Raw genomic sequence first — 15,658 nt, 5'->3', positions numbered from 1 at the left:
TAATTTTTTAAGGAATCTCTCCATGTTGTTGTCCATAGTAGCTGCACTAATTTACAGTTCCAAGGGGGTTATTTTTAAAGCCCAAATGAGATAAAGGGGAAACAATATGATTAAGTTGAAATCACTGCCCAAATTTTAATTCTGATTTTCATCATAGTACAATTGCTTCTTTTTTTTCAAGTTTTATTTTATTGTTTGAAGTGTTACATGTAGTATTACATATTGCTTCTTATTCTCTGTTCACATTCCTTTGCTCCATCAGTTCCCCATTCAGATTTTCACAAATACAGGGATGGGCAAAAGCAGTGTTTCCCATATGCATGAGTGTAAGCATACTTTTGCCCACCCCTGTATTTGTTTTTTTTTTTTTTTTTTAAATATATTTTATTGATTTTTTACAGAGAGGAAGGGAGAGAGATAGAGAGTTAGAAACATCGATGAGAGAGAAACATCGATCAGCCGCCTCCTGCACATCTCCTACTGGGCATATGCCCGCAACCCAGGTACATGCCCTTGACCGGAATCGAACCCAGGACCCTTGAGTCCGCAGGCCGATGCTCTATCCACTGAGCCAAACCGGTTTCGGCCCCCTGTATTTGTTAAATGGCAGTTACTGTGCCCCAGGAGCTCTGCCGGATGCTTTCGTTTTAATGCTGTTTGTTTAGTTAATCAGTCATCTTACTAAACCTGTGATGTGGGACTAATATCCCACTTTTCAGATGAGGAAGTTGAGGCCCAGAGGTAGTGTGCGCAAAGTCTGGTAGCCCAGGGGTCCTGCCCTGACTCTCTGCTCCTCCTTGTCTTTCACAGTCCAGCACATCCTTCAACCGGGACGCCGTGAAGGCAGGCACTGGCCGCCGCTTCCTCGGTGGCCTCCTGGACCACACTTCCTCCTGCTACACCCTGGAGGTCTCCTTCTACAGCTACATCAGCGGGGGCACCACTGCTGCGGTGCCCTACACGGAGGAAGCCTGTATCCTTGGCAGGTCCCCATGCTGCCCTGGGCCAGCCCACAGCCAGGCCTGGCAGGATTTACTAGACAGTTCAGGAATTTGGTCTCCCGTGGGGTGAGGATGGACATGGCTGGCTCTGCTGTTGGCATCTTTGCATTGTCCTGTTTCCCCCTCGCCCTTTAATGGACGCCCTCTCCCATCTGCCTCTGCTGTGCTTCAAGTCTTGGTCAGGCACCTGGACCCACGGCCTCCCTCTACTTTATGCTGCCCCATCTTTCTCCCCTCTGCTCCCTCATGAGACAGTCTTCTGCCATCTAAGGTGTGTGAGCACACAGGCTGGAGGACCATCCCCAGAGCTGCTGAGGAAGACCCTGATGGTCTTCACTCCTCTTTCTAACCCTGAATATTTAAAACTATATTTTCTCTTTTCTCTTCTATCTTTTTATTCTCTTGCTTTCTCATTTTCTTTTCTTTCTGCTCACTATTTTTCCTTTTACTGATACCCCCCTTGTCCCCTCTCCTCTATCTCTCCCTTCCCTCCTGTTTTGTGTGTTTCTTCCCCTAATTCTCACCACCCCCTTCCTCCCTCCCCTCCCTCTGTATTCCCTCTTATTCCCATCTTCCTTTCCTCTCTGGCTCTTCACTTTGCCTCCCTTCCGCCTTCCCTCTCTTCCCTCTCATCCTCTGCACATCTTGCTCTTTGCATTTCCTCTGCTCAGTTGCCTTTCCTCATACAATTTATCCGAAAACCCCCAAGCATGCCATGATGAAATTATAGGTTACTTTCTAGCTTGCTTGAATTTTTAGGGGTTATTGAGTCAATCTAGTTCCCTGAGTGTTGATTTTAATTTCAAGGTCACAGCATGAGGGTTTTGACAGATTGTGACAGTGTCTGCTTTCCTTTATCCTTTTGTTTTTGGATTGACCCATTTCTCCTTTCCTACGTTTTCTTAGAGAAAGAATTATAGTTGAAGGAGGAGAAAGGAGAGGAAATAAATTAACTGTGTATATATTTAAATTCTCCCCCAAAAGTGCAGGTGCTCCTTTTAGCCTTTATTCAACCGTGGTGAGTATTTATGGAGTTTCTACCATACTCTGGGCAGGGAAACATCCTTTCTATGTGTGATGTGACCTAGGACTAGTCGGTTGCAGCCTAGTGGCTCTGGGGTGTGTGTGTGTGGGGGGGAGGGTCCAATTCCCGAGCTGGGATCATGGGAGGCAGGGTGACAAACCCAGATGGAGGGGTGAGCAGCAGGTCAGCTGGGTGTTTGAGAAATGTTCCAGACCCACTGAACACTGGAGAGATGGTAAGAGTCACCCAGACTGAGGCAGTCATCTTAAAGTCAGCTTTCACAACCTTTAACTACGGCCTGGCTAGGGAACAGGCAGAGGACCCTTGGTTTCTAAAGTCCTGGCCATCTATCAAGTGCCACACCACCCCCCTGCCACCTCAAAGCACACGCCCTTAATCATGTATGGCCCATGCCCTCTCTATGATCCCCTAACTCCTGTAGCACATGCATAGGTCACATTCCACACTGCACCCACCAGCTTTGTTCCACATGATATTGTGGCAAAGAAGGTAGAGAAAGCTGCCTGATGAATTGAGCCTGTGCACCAAAGGGGATCCCGCAACCCCTGATCATAGTGAGGTGTGAGTTTGTGCACAGGAGCCTGCACTCAGTTTGTGGTTGGTGTCTGATGTTGAATTTGAGGGTTCCCATCCTTTCTTGGCACCTCTGACATGCTTTTGTGTCGAAAGTAAACGTATTTCTCAGTAGAATGCCTTCCCCCTTAGCTCAGGCCACAGTTTCCTCTCCTCAGTGCCCAGTCCTTGTTCATCACACATAAACATACCACCAGGACATGCAGGAGTCAGACCAGGGGCCCAAGCTAAAATGCTGACCAGGAAGGCATAGTTCCTGACTCAGAGCGTTCACTCTCCTTGGGGAGACAGAAGAGGAAAGAGGCATCTATAATATATGATGAGTTCTGTGGGGAAGGATTCCAGAGGGCCGTGGGAAACTTTCACTTAGTAAATTTGTGTTGAGTGTCCACCACAAGCAAGGTAAGTTCTAGGCACAGGGGATGAAACAGTGAACATACTAAAAACAAAAATGTTTTTACATGACCTCCCAAACACAGTTTTGGAAGGTCATTGATGGCTTCCCAGTAGAAGTGACATCTAAGCTGAGTTTTTAAGACTGAGTAGAAATTACGCAGATTTACACGGGTGAGTTGTTAGAGGGAGGACACTGCCGACGGAGAGAAGAGGAGGGTGTCTGCAGGAGCTGTGCATGGCTCAGGGTGGCTACAGGACTTCAGATGCAAGAGATGAGACTGAAAGACAGGCTGTAAGGAATTGAACTTGAACATGAGGGCAATAGGAAGGTTTTAAATTGCGGTGGAAGCCACTCTGGCTACAATGGAAAGGACAGACTGGAGGGGCCAAGCCTGTAGTTGGAGATACGCATTAGGAGGTTGCTTTGATCATCAGGTGGGAGGTGATTCAGGCCTCAATTCTGGTGGTGACATTGAGTATTTAGAATGAGGGGACTTGGTACATGATTAGAGGGTGTCAGTGGGGAAGAGGTGCTAGTTAGTGATCGGAGGGAGTTAAGGGTGACTGGTGGGGCCACACATGAGCTGAGCAGGCCAGGATGCTGTGAGAGCCGCCGCCTTGTTCTGTTACCCAGGGGATGAGAAGAGAAACCTGGAGCTGCACCGGGAAAGCTCGGGCCAATTCAACACACACGCGTGTGATCTAACTTGGCTCCCGAATGAAATGCACTTTTTAAAACCCTCCTCTCGTGACAGAAGGAGACTTCAGGCAGACAGATTGTGGTCCGTGTTGGCTACTGGCTCCTCCTCCCAATCAGAGAAAGAAACGACATGATGGTCTGATGGGAATGGCAATATGGTCTGGGAGGAAGTGTCCTCTAGCCTGGGAGTCAGGGGCCTGGATCCTGATGGCAGCACCTCCCAGGGAGTGTCCTTCGGCAAGTCCTCTACCCTTGCTAGGGTGAGCAACATCGCCTTCACAAAGGGACCAAGGACCTTTCACTTTCCCACCCCTGCTCTGGGGATTAAATACAGATACTCATGAAAATGTGAGGAGTTATTCAAAGAGAACAGACCTCGGATTCAGACAGATCTGAGTTTGAATCCTATATCAGCCACTTACTAGGTATGTGACCTTGGGCAAGTTACATCACTTCAGTGGATCTCGCTGTCCTAATCCATAATAGGACGTAATAATACTTCACCTCACTGAGCTGCGATGAGGTTGAATAAAATAGTGTGTGTGAGTGTGCACTGTAAGTTAAGTGACTGTTGGTTAAAACATTGAAGAGATGTATGTAACTGTGGATGAGGACCTGTGTTTATGTTGAAGACATAGAGCTGTTAGAGCAAGAACCTGGCTGTGCTGCGAGGGCTCACAGGGCAGAGGGCCTTGGAGGAATCACCAGAGTTAAGGGCCTTGACCTCAGAATGCCACACAGTGTGTGGGAGTGCAGTTCCTATGGTTTGTTTTTCGTGTCTGTCATCCAGAGTACCCTTTTTCCAGTATCAGGAGAGGGTTCCCCAGAGGGGGCTAGGCACGTGTAAGATCCAAGAAGGCTGGGAGGGAGGGAATCCTGAGGGGTCTTGCATCCAGGCTCACAATAGTTCTCACCTCCCCACCCACCAGAAAACATATGTCTGTCAGTCTAGTTTTTCTCCCTGGAAAAGTGCCAGCTAAACATACCAGGACCTTCCTCCCTAGTGCAATTATTTAACCACTCTGTCTGCCTCCCATTCACCTTGGAAATCTGAGCCCTAGTTCTCTTTCCGCAGGAAATCTTTCTTCCCTCTCCCTCCCCTCAGTTTCTTGATCTGTAAAGGGAGAATAGAGATGTTTTATGTCACAGGGCTGCTTTGATGGCTACAAGGGAAAATGCAGATGAATCACTGGGCACACACTCAGGCGCCATTGAATATTAGTTCCCCTGCCCTTCCTCCCCGTTGCTTGTTGTTTTTGTTGTTGTTAAATGATAAATTCCTGAGAACTTTAGACCATTCTCCAGCAAATGCTATTTACATTTTACTGTCCTGCAAGTAATAAATTGCTCTGTTCAAATGATTTGAGAGGTGGGGGAAGGTGAGCAGAGAAAGAGAGGGAGATGCTAAACTGGAATCATAAAATAACCCACAGCTTCTGTGGTCTTTGTTTATGGTCTGGTCACAGCCAAAGGAAATAGCTCTTTGACAAAATGGATGAGAAAAACATTGCAAAGAGAGACCTTTGGTCCTGAGCAGACTCGTTTCCACAGTCTTATAGCTGGGACACCTTAATCAGAGAGTGCTGGCTCTAGGTGAAGGGAATGATGGGTGTGGCCAAGAGAAGATGCAGAGATCTAGGACTCAGGTGGTTGGCTTGGTCTCAATTCAAAGCCTACTATATGCTTTCCACTGGGTCCACACCAGACATTGACAATGTCATTTATTTTATTCATCCATCCAACAGAACTCAGTAGACACTACAAAGGTTTGTCCTCAGTCCCTGGTGATCTGACGGTCACCTCCGTTGGAGCACTACACCTCTCCAGTGTCCCTCTTGTCTGAACATGAGCTAAAGGTTGCATAACTGGTTCTCTGGTTTCCTTTTCCAAGTCTTGCATGGTAGCTTCATACTTCACTTTAAAATGTGGTATCTGGCCCTGGCCAGGTAACTCAGGAGGTTAGAGCATCATCCCACTATGCCAAGGTTGTGGGTTCAATCCCTGGTCAGGCCACATATAAGAATTAACCAATGAATGCATAAATAGGTGGAAAAACAAATCGATGTTTCTCTCTCTCTTCTCTCTCTCTCCCTTCCTCTGTCTCTCTCCCTTTCTCTCTCGCTCTCCCTTCCTTTCTCTCTCTCTCTCTCTCTCTCTCTCTCTCTCAAATCAATAAATAACAATTTAAAAATAAATAAATTAAAATAAATTTTTGAAATGTGGTATCTATGGACTCAGGATCTCAGCTAAAACCAAGACTCATTTTAATAATGTGCTCCAATATCTACCAGATAAGATTGAGCATTGTTGGTGATTACTTGGGCATGGGGATAAAGAGAAAAATCAAGGAAGATGCCAAGTTTTCTTGATTTGAACAACACAGTGGAACCAATAACTTACATACAGACTGTTGGAGAAAGGGGTTGAGGAGGGGGATATTTTGAGCTTTGTTTGGGATGTGTTGAGTGTAGGGTGGTCATGTAAAGTACAAATAGAGAAGTTTGGCAGGCAGGTGGCTTTATGGGCCTGAAGTTCTGGAGAGAGCCTGGACTTTGGACAGGCTTATAATAGATTTTTCTACCAGGTACTATAGAGTCCTAATGAGAAAGTGGTTTGGTATGTACAGTCCCCTGATGAGCTGGTGAAAAGAATGCCCCTTGTCCCTGTCATAAGCTATGTGACCTTGGTTAAATAACTTCACCTCTCTGGTGAAAGCCTGATACTTGGTAGGCCTCAGTGAATGCCAGTGAATGAATGGAAGGAAAGAAGGAAGGAAAGCAGGCTTCACCAACATCTGCTAGTTGACCCACTAATAGGACAATGAGTGATGTGATCTGTGTTGCTCAGGGGAATTATCAGGATATATGTGTGTACTGGGCAGTTGGGGAGGTATAGGGGGTACTACCTGGATTTTCTTTCTTGAAGAGGAGGCTTCACTTTTTTAGCAGAAGAGTAGGAAGTGTCAGGTCTGACCTGTTGATTGGTGTGGAATGATACTCAGGTACTTCCCAGTTTGTCATGCCCATGGTCAATCCTTTGTTAAGATTAATAGACAAAAAATACTTCAATCCGTGGGCTTTGGGAACAGAAGACTAAACTGGACAGGGACCTGTTGGGGGTTTATTTCCCACTCCACCCCCACCCCCATGTAGACATGGGCTAGAATTTGATATTTAAATGTGAATGCTTATGGAAGGACAGACTGAATGAATGGATGGCTAATAGTAGTAGTGATGATAAAGACAAAAATATTGAGATGTGCTTCATGAGTCAGGCCAGGATCCCTGCATTGGAGGAATGGTCATGTGGGTTGGGGAACTTCTGTTCCCCATTCTGAGTTCCAATTTTCCTATGTTTACATTCTAAGATAAAATTATATGATCCTTAAATTTATTTCTAAACTAGAAGCCTGGTGCACAAAATTCATGCACAGGTAGGGTTCCTAGGTCTGGCCGGCAATCAGGGCTGATCTATGGGGGAACCAGCGGGGGGATTGGACCCCCCACCCCTGCTGGCATCCGCCTTGGCTAGCCTGGGGCCTGCGGGCTGGGGGCAGCTCCTGCGTTGAGTGTCTGCCCCCTGGTGGTCAGTACGCATCTTAGCGACCAGTCGTTCAGCTGTTCGGTTGATTTGCATATTAGGCTTTTATTATATAGGATCGTTAGATAGATCGATGGATGGATGATGATAGATAGATAGATAGATAGACAAATACAGAAAGAATTATTTGATTTTTGGCCTTTGAGATAAGTACCTCCATTTAACATGCAGGTAAACAAAAGCCCAGGAAAGTCAAATAACATGCCCAGGGCTACTCTCTCAGTTCTGCCTGGTTTTGTCTCACCTCCTCCTTGTTTTTCAGTGGGCCCAGATTCCCTCCCTTTCCTGTAGGACAAAAGCCCATTCCTGAACCCCACAAGGGTTGGGACCCACCAGCCACCTCCTGCTCCGCCTGTAGCCCTGTTCTCTATAACCCCTGGTCTTCCGGATGCCACCAGACCCATTCTCCACATGCCCAGACTAAGCTGCCTTGCCCTTTGTGAGCCCTGCCTTGGTCCTGCAGCTCCCACCTCAGATCTCAGTGTGCCTCTTACCCAGGCCTGGAAACCCAACATGTCATTACCTTCCCCCATCCCTGCTCCTCCCCCCAAATGAGGTTTCTAAGGGTTTTATCTGCTGTTGTCAAGTTTATAGCCATAATTCAAAATGCTGTTAATATTACTGACAGCAGAGAGCTACAAATTACAAAGTTGTAAAGTTACTTTATGGGGATAACTGTCAGCCTTCACTAGCATCACTGCAAGGCTCCATGGAAACCAAGTGATGAGAGAGAGAGTTGATGTTGCTCAGGGGTATGGCTGTGAGCTGCTGGTCAGAGGGTTCCTGGTGGTTCTTAAGTAACTTGAACCTATCTATAATAACAAAAGAGTAATATACTAATTAGACCAGACATCATTCCGGATGTCATTCCGGATGAAGCCAGGGCCAGAGGGAAGCCCAGGTCCCGGGTGCCAAAGGGAAGCTGGTGCCAGCAGCTGGGGGAAGAAAGGCCTAGTTTGTTTATATTCATGTTCAAGTGTACACTCATGCACGCAGGTTCTATGTTCCCATCTTCTTGTCGTGCAAATGTGGAGAGAGCCCCCAAAGTGGAAGGACTTTACTCAAGGTCAGTTCTAAGGTGCTGATCTGGGCCTGACTTTGACCCGCCCAGATGCCAATGACTGTCTGTCACACTGTAGGTTTTTATTAAATAATTGTTGAGGGAATGAATGCCTGAAACACTTGGAGGCATCGACAATAATAAGAACAACGGTGTTAATGATTTCTACCTTTAGAGTAAAACAAATAAAACAAAAGAAGCTTTGGAAACTCTAATTTGGGGGAATGAGGTTTCCTGTGTAGTAACATGGTTTAGGTGTCTTAATTGGTACTATTAAGCTCGGTATTAGACAGCAACACAAACGTATCCATCCCCAAATCTACCACACACTGTCCTCCTGCCAAAATTGATGCTAACTGGCTATATTAATAGAAGCAGATGTTGGGAACAAGGAGGTGCTGGCCTTTCTTTGCCCTACTGTGTCATCGACCCCCGGAGCCCTGTGTTCATCTCTGGTCCCCTCTCTATGTAGGCTATTGAGAAAATGGTGCACAGCCCCTGAATGACTGGGATGTGAAGGGAGCACTGCTGGTTTACCAGCTGGCCCCCAGTCTGCCTGGGACTGAAGGGTTTCCTGGGAACTTCAGTGCTAAAACCAGAGCAGGTTGATAGTCCCGAATAAACTGAGATGGTTGGTCACTCTACCCAAAGCTTTGACCTGTGAGAAACTGGTCAATGAATTAGGGATATTTCCTTTGGAAAGAAGATATTTGGAGGCTACATATTTGCTTTGGTTAAATTTCTAAAGAGCCATCATGGAGCAGAGGGAGATGATCCATCCTCCTGTTGTGCACAATAAGAGTCAGGATGAGATCTAGTGGGAGGGGAAGCAGCTCCACTGTGCACTCTGTGAAGGAAGTAATGACAGGACTGTGCTTACTGAGCACCTACAACTCCCAGGACCTGGCCTAGTTCTTGGGGATGCAGAGAAGAGTGATGGCAGCCTCTGCCTGGAGACGTTCCCAGTGTGGTGAGGGAGGCAGGCAGGAGAGTGACCTCATGAGTGTGTGACAGAGGAGCACAGGGAGTGGTGGGAATGAGCATCGAACAAACCCAGCCTTGGGGGTCCCAGGGGTGGGAGCAGGTGCAGCAAGGAAGATGCCATGGGAGGGCCTTGCAGGCAGAGAGAGTGGCATGTGCAGAGTCCAGAGCACTCAGAGAGCTATATCCCCTCCTTTGGGCAAGTCTGGGCCTTGGGAAGTCAGTTGGGAAATGAGAGGGGATTAGGCTGGGGAGGGCTGTAGGAACCAGGGGATGAAGCACAGTGTTTTAGGGAGAGCCAATGGGCAGTGTGGGGAGGATGGCTCAGTGGGGTCAGCTGGAGATAAGCAAGTGCAGCACAGACATATGTCAAGCCACCTCACCAAGTAACGCTCATCCACACGCCTTCTTCCCTCTCTTTTCATTTTCCCTAAAAGGACCCTGTGATACTGGCTCTGGAAGCAATTCAGAGAATCCCCTCCTTCCTGGTTCTGCTGGGGAACCAAGAGTTCCAGTGGGTCAGATGGCCAGAGGTTTGGGGATAGCTCCTAGTGGCACTGTTGGGTAATGGACAGAACTCCAATGTGAGATTCACGAGCCCTGGACTTTGTTAATCTGCCTTCTGCCACTCATTTGCTGTGTGATCTTGAGCAAATCACTAGACTTCCCTGAATCTCACTTTTCCATCTTTGAAATGAAAGGTTTGCACTAAGAGCCTCCATCCTGCAGGCCTCACTCAATGAGCCTATTTAACTTAGACTGACACACATTTTTTGAACCTCCACTATGTATGGATGTTGTCCACCCCTGGAGGGCATGCACTGCTCTCTTATAAGACCACCAGCCCACCCTTTCTTCCAGAGAGACCTGGGACCAACAGCTCAAGTCTCACTTCCCAAGCAGCAAGCTATATGCCCGACAAGACACGCTGCCTGTCTGGGATTTCTTAGATGTCAATATTTTCCTCAAGATGATAAATGTCCTGCCAATCACAGGAGGCAGCTGCCAAATCTGTCTGAGACAAGGGCCTCTGGCTGGGGCTGTGTCGTGCTTGGCATGTCGATGCATCTTGAGAGGCAGGAGGTGGGAGTCAGGCTGGAGGAGGAAAGGAGGGCGGGAGGTCAAGCCCACTGCCCTCAATCTATGCAGATTTTGCCATGAGTCAGTGAAGTGGAGACAGGAGACAGGATATTCACAGAATGCCAAGTCCTGAGGGGGGTGAGGGGGAGCATCAGGAAGCAAACAGCACTTACCAGTGTATAAAGTACATTCACAGTACATTATCTTCTTGTTTGACCCCACCACAATCTAGGGAGAGGGTATTATTATCTGTATTTTACCAACAAGGTGGGTGCATTCTGTTCTCAAGGGCCCATCCGAAGGCACTGGCAGTCCCCAGCTCTCAGTGCAGATACAGTCAGGTGGGCGGCGCCTGCGCATGACACAGTGTGTGGGTATTGGGACAATACCTTCCCAGGAGCTCGAATTTCTTTCTTCTGATGTCAAATCCAAATCTGATTGCCCTCCCCTCCCCTCAGATTGCCCTCCCCTCCCCTCAGAGGACACTTTCTTTGAAAAAACAAAACAAACAAAAAAAAAACAGCCACTGGATGGAGGAGCTAATAACAGATGTAACCAACAGATGCATTGTCCACGAATAGGGTGAAAAGAGCAAGGAGGCCTCTGGAGCCAGGCCAACTTGGGTTCAGCTCTTGGCTCTTCTACTTAGTGTTTGTGACCTTGGGCAAGTGACCTAATCTCTCTGAATTTCACTTTGCTCATCTGAGACAATGCTGATTCTGATACTTACTCATAGGGTTGTTTATATAGATGGAAACCTGAAATCTCAGATGTAATAGCATACCTGGAACATGGTAGGTCCTCAATAAGCGATACCGCCATTATTACTGTTACTAGTCAAGTCATGAATTGGGTGAAGTCTGAGTAATATGTTTCTGGGCCTCGGGAAGGCATGAAGTCAGGGTAGGCTGGAGGTTTTGTGGAATCTTCCATGAAGGATTCATTAGATTCTTAAGGAGTGCCTAAGATTCTTAAGTGGCAATCCTCTTCAAAGTGTATTTGGGGTTCTCAGACTCTGTTATCTGTAGTCATGTGTATAATTCATAACTTTTTAGCAGGACAAAGTCATTAATGATCAGGCTCAGGGCTCAGTCTATGGCCTAGATCTGTGGCCGAGGCCGAGACTCAGTCTGCTACCAGGTTAGGTATGTGCTGCTCAGAGATCACATGGGTAAGCACTCCTTAATTCTGGTGTTGAGGAAACATCACAATGAAGAGAACAAATGTACATGGGTTCTCACCATGGAATGTAAGAGCTAGAAAATGCACTAATTTTTATTTTTAATGTGATCTCAGACACCTGACACTCCATCTCTGTGCTTGTTTCTCGTTCTCCCTGCTGTGCCCACTTGGGAATGGTTGTGCAGATCCAGTGGCATAATGTGTAAGAAGTGGTTTTGAAAATAAGCCTCCCTGCACTCAAGGAAAGGATGATCTTGGTGAAGGGGAGCAGGAAGAGGAGCTGCCGGGAGTTGGAGGCACGCTGCCCTCAGGACAGAGGTCTGGCATAGGGCAGGACCAGGGCCAGAGGAGGACTCAAACCAGTCAGTTGCACATCCATGTATTCAGGGCTATGCAGGAAGCTGGCTCCACCCAGAGGTGCTGGGAACCCAGGAACCTGAGCCGGAGACTGGCTCTTCTGGCTCTGCCTCTCTCTGCCTGCCTGGCAGGACCAGCTGCGGCCCTGTTGCTGTTCCTGAGGTTAAAGTGCCCTCTCCTGGCCCCCAGGGTGCATGGCTGCCTCTGAGAGTCCAGGTCCTCCCGGAAGAGGACTGGGAGCCTGCCAAGTCCTTTGTCTCAGGGTCTCAGGGCTGGCATCTGGGGGGTGGAGGAGGGGGTGAGCCCCCTGTAGGGGAGGAGGAGGGAGGAGCACATCCCCTGCACCTCTTCCAGGTTTTTCTCCTGGATGGAATCGGAATCTTTACATCTTTCCTCCCCACTTACTTCTCTCTCTCTCTCTCTCTCTCTCTCTCTCTCTCTCTCTCTCTCTCTCTCGTTTTTTCCACTTTTTTATGTGTTTATTTGACTCTCTCATACATATACATATATTTTAGTATGTCCTTTCTCACCTTCTCCACCTGCTATTTCTGCCTCACCCACCCCTCACCCAAAATTCCATCTCTCCCCCTCTTCACTTTTTCTTTCTCTTTCTTCTGCCTTAGCTACCTTCCTTTCTTGCATTTACACAATCTTGAACAGGCACTGATGGTGAGAATTGAGGGTTAAAGAGATGGTGTGTGCAGGGCGAGCAGGCGGCTGGCTGCCAGGGCGACCTCGCACTCCCTTCCCTGCTGGCCCACCCTTTCTGTTCTCCTTTCTCCCTCGGCCCTCCCTCCCCTCGCTCCCTCTTCCTCCATCTCCCTCCTCAGACCTCAGTTTAGATCAGATTCAAATACCATTTATTGAGATTTTCAGAGAAATGGGGACTTGCCCTTCACCTGGAAGGAACTGTCTCTCAGGGCTCACTGTCACTCTCTTTGCTTCCCCAAGTGGGGCCGAGAGACTTCTTGACAAAGTGCATGATCCAGGCCTGTGAACTGAGCTGAGAGGCAACCAGAGGGCGTAAGGATGTCAAGGACAGTCTCTCTTTCCTTGTGTCCTACAGGGAAGGCTTGTGAGAGGAAGGAGTGGTCTCCTGAGCCTCCTCATGACATCCTGGTGTATGTGTCCCTGGGCCAGTTATTTTAAGTTGTTTGCTCATTCATTTACCATTCATGCTAATTATAACAAAAGCACATGTGCAATAAAGCAACACAAAGCATCTCCCAGCACTGAGTTCTTAAGGAAGCATCTCACCCTGGCCCCATGCTGGGAAGAGTGACCCCTGATGACAGCAAGGGCACAATCCCAAACATGCTCCAAGCTCACAGCGGTCTAGCCGGCTGCTACACGAACACAGGCTGCATTTTCCCAGCATCCTTGGGCGATGTCAGAACTCCAGCTACAGAGAAGCCAGGACAGCCGACCGGTCCAGGCTCAGACAAGGGCCAGAACTAGGGGTCTTCGAACTGGTGTGTTTCAATGGTTTGGAGTCCAGGTTTTGCAAATCCTGGTTTCAAATCTTAGCTCTGCCATTTCTAAGCCCTGTGCAACTTTGGGCAAGTTGCTTTGCCTCTCGGACCTTAGAGTCAAATAGAGATAATGATATAGACTTCCCAGAGTTATTATGAAGTTAAATGAGAATGTATTAAGTACTTAACACCCTGACTGGCCCCTAGTTCTGCGTGATCACTTCATGGAGATCCCAGTAGGTCAGGGCTCTGCTGGGTTGGTGGTCAGGAGGCCAGCTGGTTGGGGAACAGACTTCCTGCCAAGATGGAAAACCACCTGCACCACCTCAGAGACACGTTCATCTAGACGACTGTGACCAGCCTTGGGGTCTGCCCCTCTCACATGCACTAAGGGAAGGCAGGAGAATGCCACGCTCACTTCCCTTCGGCTGAGCACTTGAGTGATGACATGTCTGCGGATGTCTCTGGGACTCCAGGAGTGCACAGCAGTGAAAGCACGGGGACCATGTGAGTCTTGAAACATTGGGAAGCTCTTGAGAGAAGGAAACTGTTTACTGATTGCCCACCACGTGCCAGGCACTGTGCTAAGGACTCGGGTAGCTTATCTAATTCCCACAGCAGCCTTATGAAAAAGTCACTAGTTCTGTCTTGCAAGTGAGAAAATGGCTCAAGATGTTAACTTACCTGGGTCACACCACTTGTACAGGGCAGAGCCAGGCTCTCAGCCAGAGCGCTGGCTCCCGCAGCCCCTGCTCTGCCCTGCTCCTGGGTGTGCAGCCAGAAGGAGGTGTCCCCTCCTCATCCCACCACTTCCTGGCTCTTCACAGAGGCCTGGACCACCAAGCCCTGGCAGAACAGACCCCTCTCTCCAAACAGGCTGTTCATACTGTGGCTCCTCTCCCCGGGTGTTCTTCTAAGTGACTCAGATTCTCACCTGACCTCAGTGCCCCCAGGCTGCCTGCCAGGAAGGTCATTGTTGAGGGAAAGTTACTGGGCTCTGCTCAAAGTCAGTTATAGATTCCAGAGCAGGACAAGGAGGAACGGTGACTTCACAAGGGCATGACTAATTAAAAGCATTTTTAATCTTCAAAATGTCAGACTTTATGGTCAGTGGCTGTTCCACAGTGAGCAGTGGCACTGTGCATATTAAAACACCAGACGGCAGGGATGGAGGCTGGGAGTCTTTCTGAGGGCAAACCCCCAAAGGCGTGGCTAGTGCTGCAGGCCAGCTCTGAAGTACCATCTGAAACACAACGTCATGATAGGTGATCGACCAACTATGATTAGGATGTTCTCCGTAAATGGCACGTGTAGCATGGATCTCTACTATAACCCTGAAAGACAGGCATATGGTCCCCATTCTGAGTAGGAGTTCAGGGAAGACATGATGCTCAGGGTAACTAGGGGACATGCCCAAGGTCAAGGTCATGCAGTTAGGAAGTGTTTCTGCCAGTTCTCAGGCTCAGGTCTTTCAGCCTCCAAAGCCTGCTCTGTTGCTGCTTTTTCCCTTCACAGCTTTAAAGCAACATGGACTCCTCCATTTTGGACCCATCAATGCTCTAAGACAGATTGAAACAAGTAATTAAAGTCCTCCATATAAGCTCTCTGTATCTGGAAAGAAGGCCTCAGGAAAAGTCCTTGGGTTCTGGCCTCCAGGAAGTCATAGGCTCCAGGCTGGGATCCAGACCAGCAGACACTTACTGTGTGGCTCAGGGACTTCCTTTCCCTCCCTGATCTTGCACTTTCCTGTCTATAACAGTGTTACAGGGATTCATGCAACAACACATATTTACCCAGCACCCACCCTATACCAGCTCGAGAATTTCTCCCACCTATTCATTTCTCAGTGAAGATACAGAATTAAGGAAGAGATTCAGATAGTGGCAGGCACTGACTGGGTAGTTTCCCTAATTTAATCTCTAAACAACCATGTGAAGGGGACAAAATAGGGATGATTGTTCTCATCTGACTGATAAGGACACTGACAATCAGAGAGATAAAGTAACTTTCCCAAGGGCACACAGTTGGTAGATGTGGTTAGAGTCCCGACTAGCACTGCCCGATTCCACTGCCTGTACTGTTAACCACTAAACTGCAATCGAGGGTGGGTTGGGAGGGGTCCTGGATGTTTGCAATGTTGTAAAGAGAAAAGAGCAGTAAATGCAAAAAGAAAAAAAACAACAAAGAGTTGAGGAACCAAAGACCATTTTT

At 48.0% G+C, this 15,658-nt stretch overlaps 1 protein-coding gene across 1 annotated transcript in view; it reads left to right on the top strand.

Moving 5' to 3' along the window:
* Positions 1 to 15,658, top strand: part of AGBL4 (AGBL carboxypeptidase 4) — a 987,573-nt gene that overhangs the window by 954,119 nt on the left and 17,796 nt on the right. The window contains exon 11 of the mRNA XM_070405080.1: positions 811 to 973. Within this exon, the coding sequence (XP_070261181.1) occupies positions 811 to 973 (163 nt within the window). The remainder of the gene's footprint in view (positions 1 to 810; positions 974 to 15,658) is intronic.

This window comes from Myotis yumanensis, unplaced genomic scaffold (genome assembly GCF_028538775.1).
Source record: "Myotis yumanensis isolate MYYU_CA2020_CCGP unplaced genomic scaffold, mMyoYum1.0.hap1 SCAF_2, whole genome shotgun sequence".
Classification (NCBI taxonomy): Eukaryota; Metazoa; Chordata; class Mammalia; order Chiroptera; family Vespertilionidae; genus Myotis; species Myotis yumanensis.
This window is presented reverse-complemented; position numbering and strand designations above follow the sequence as displayed.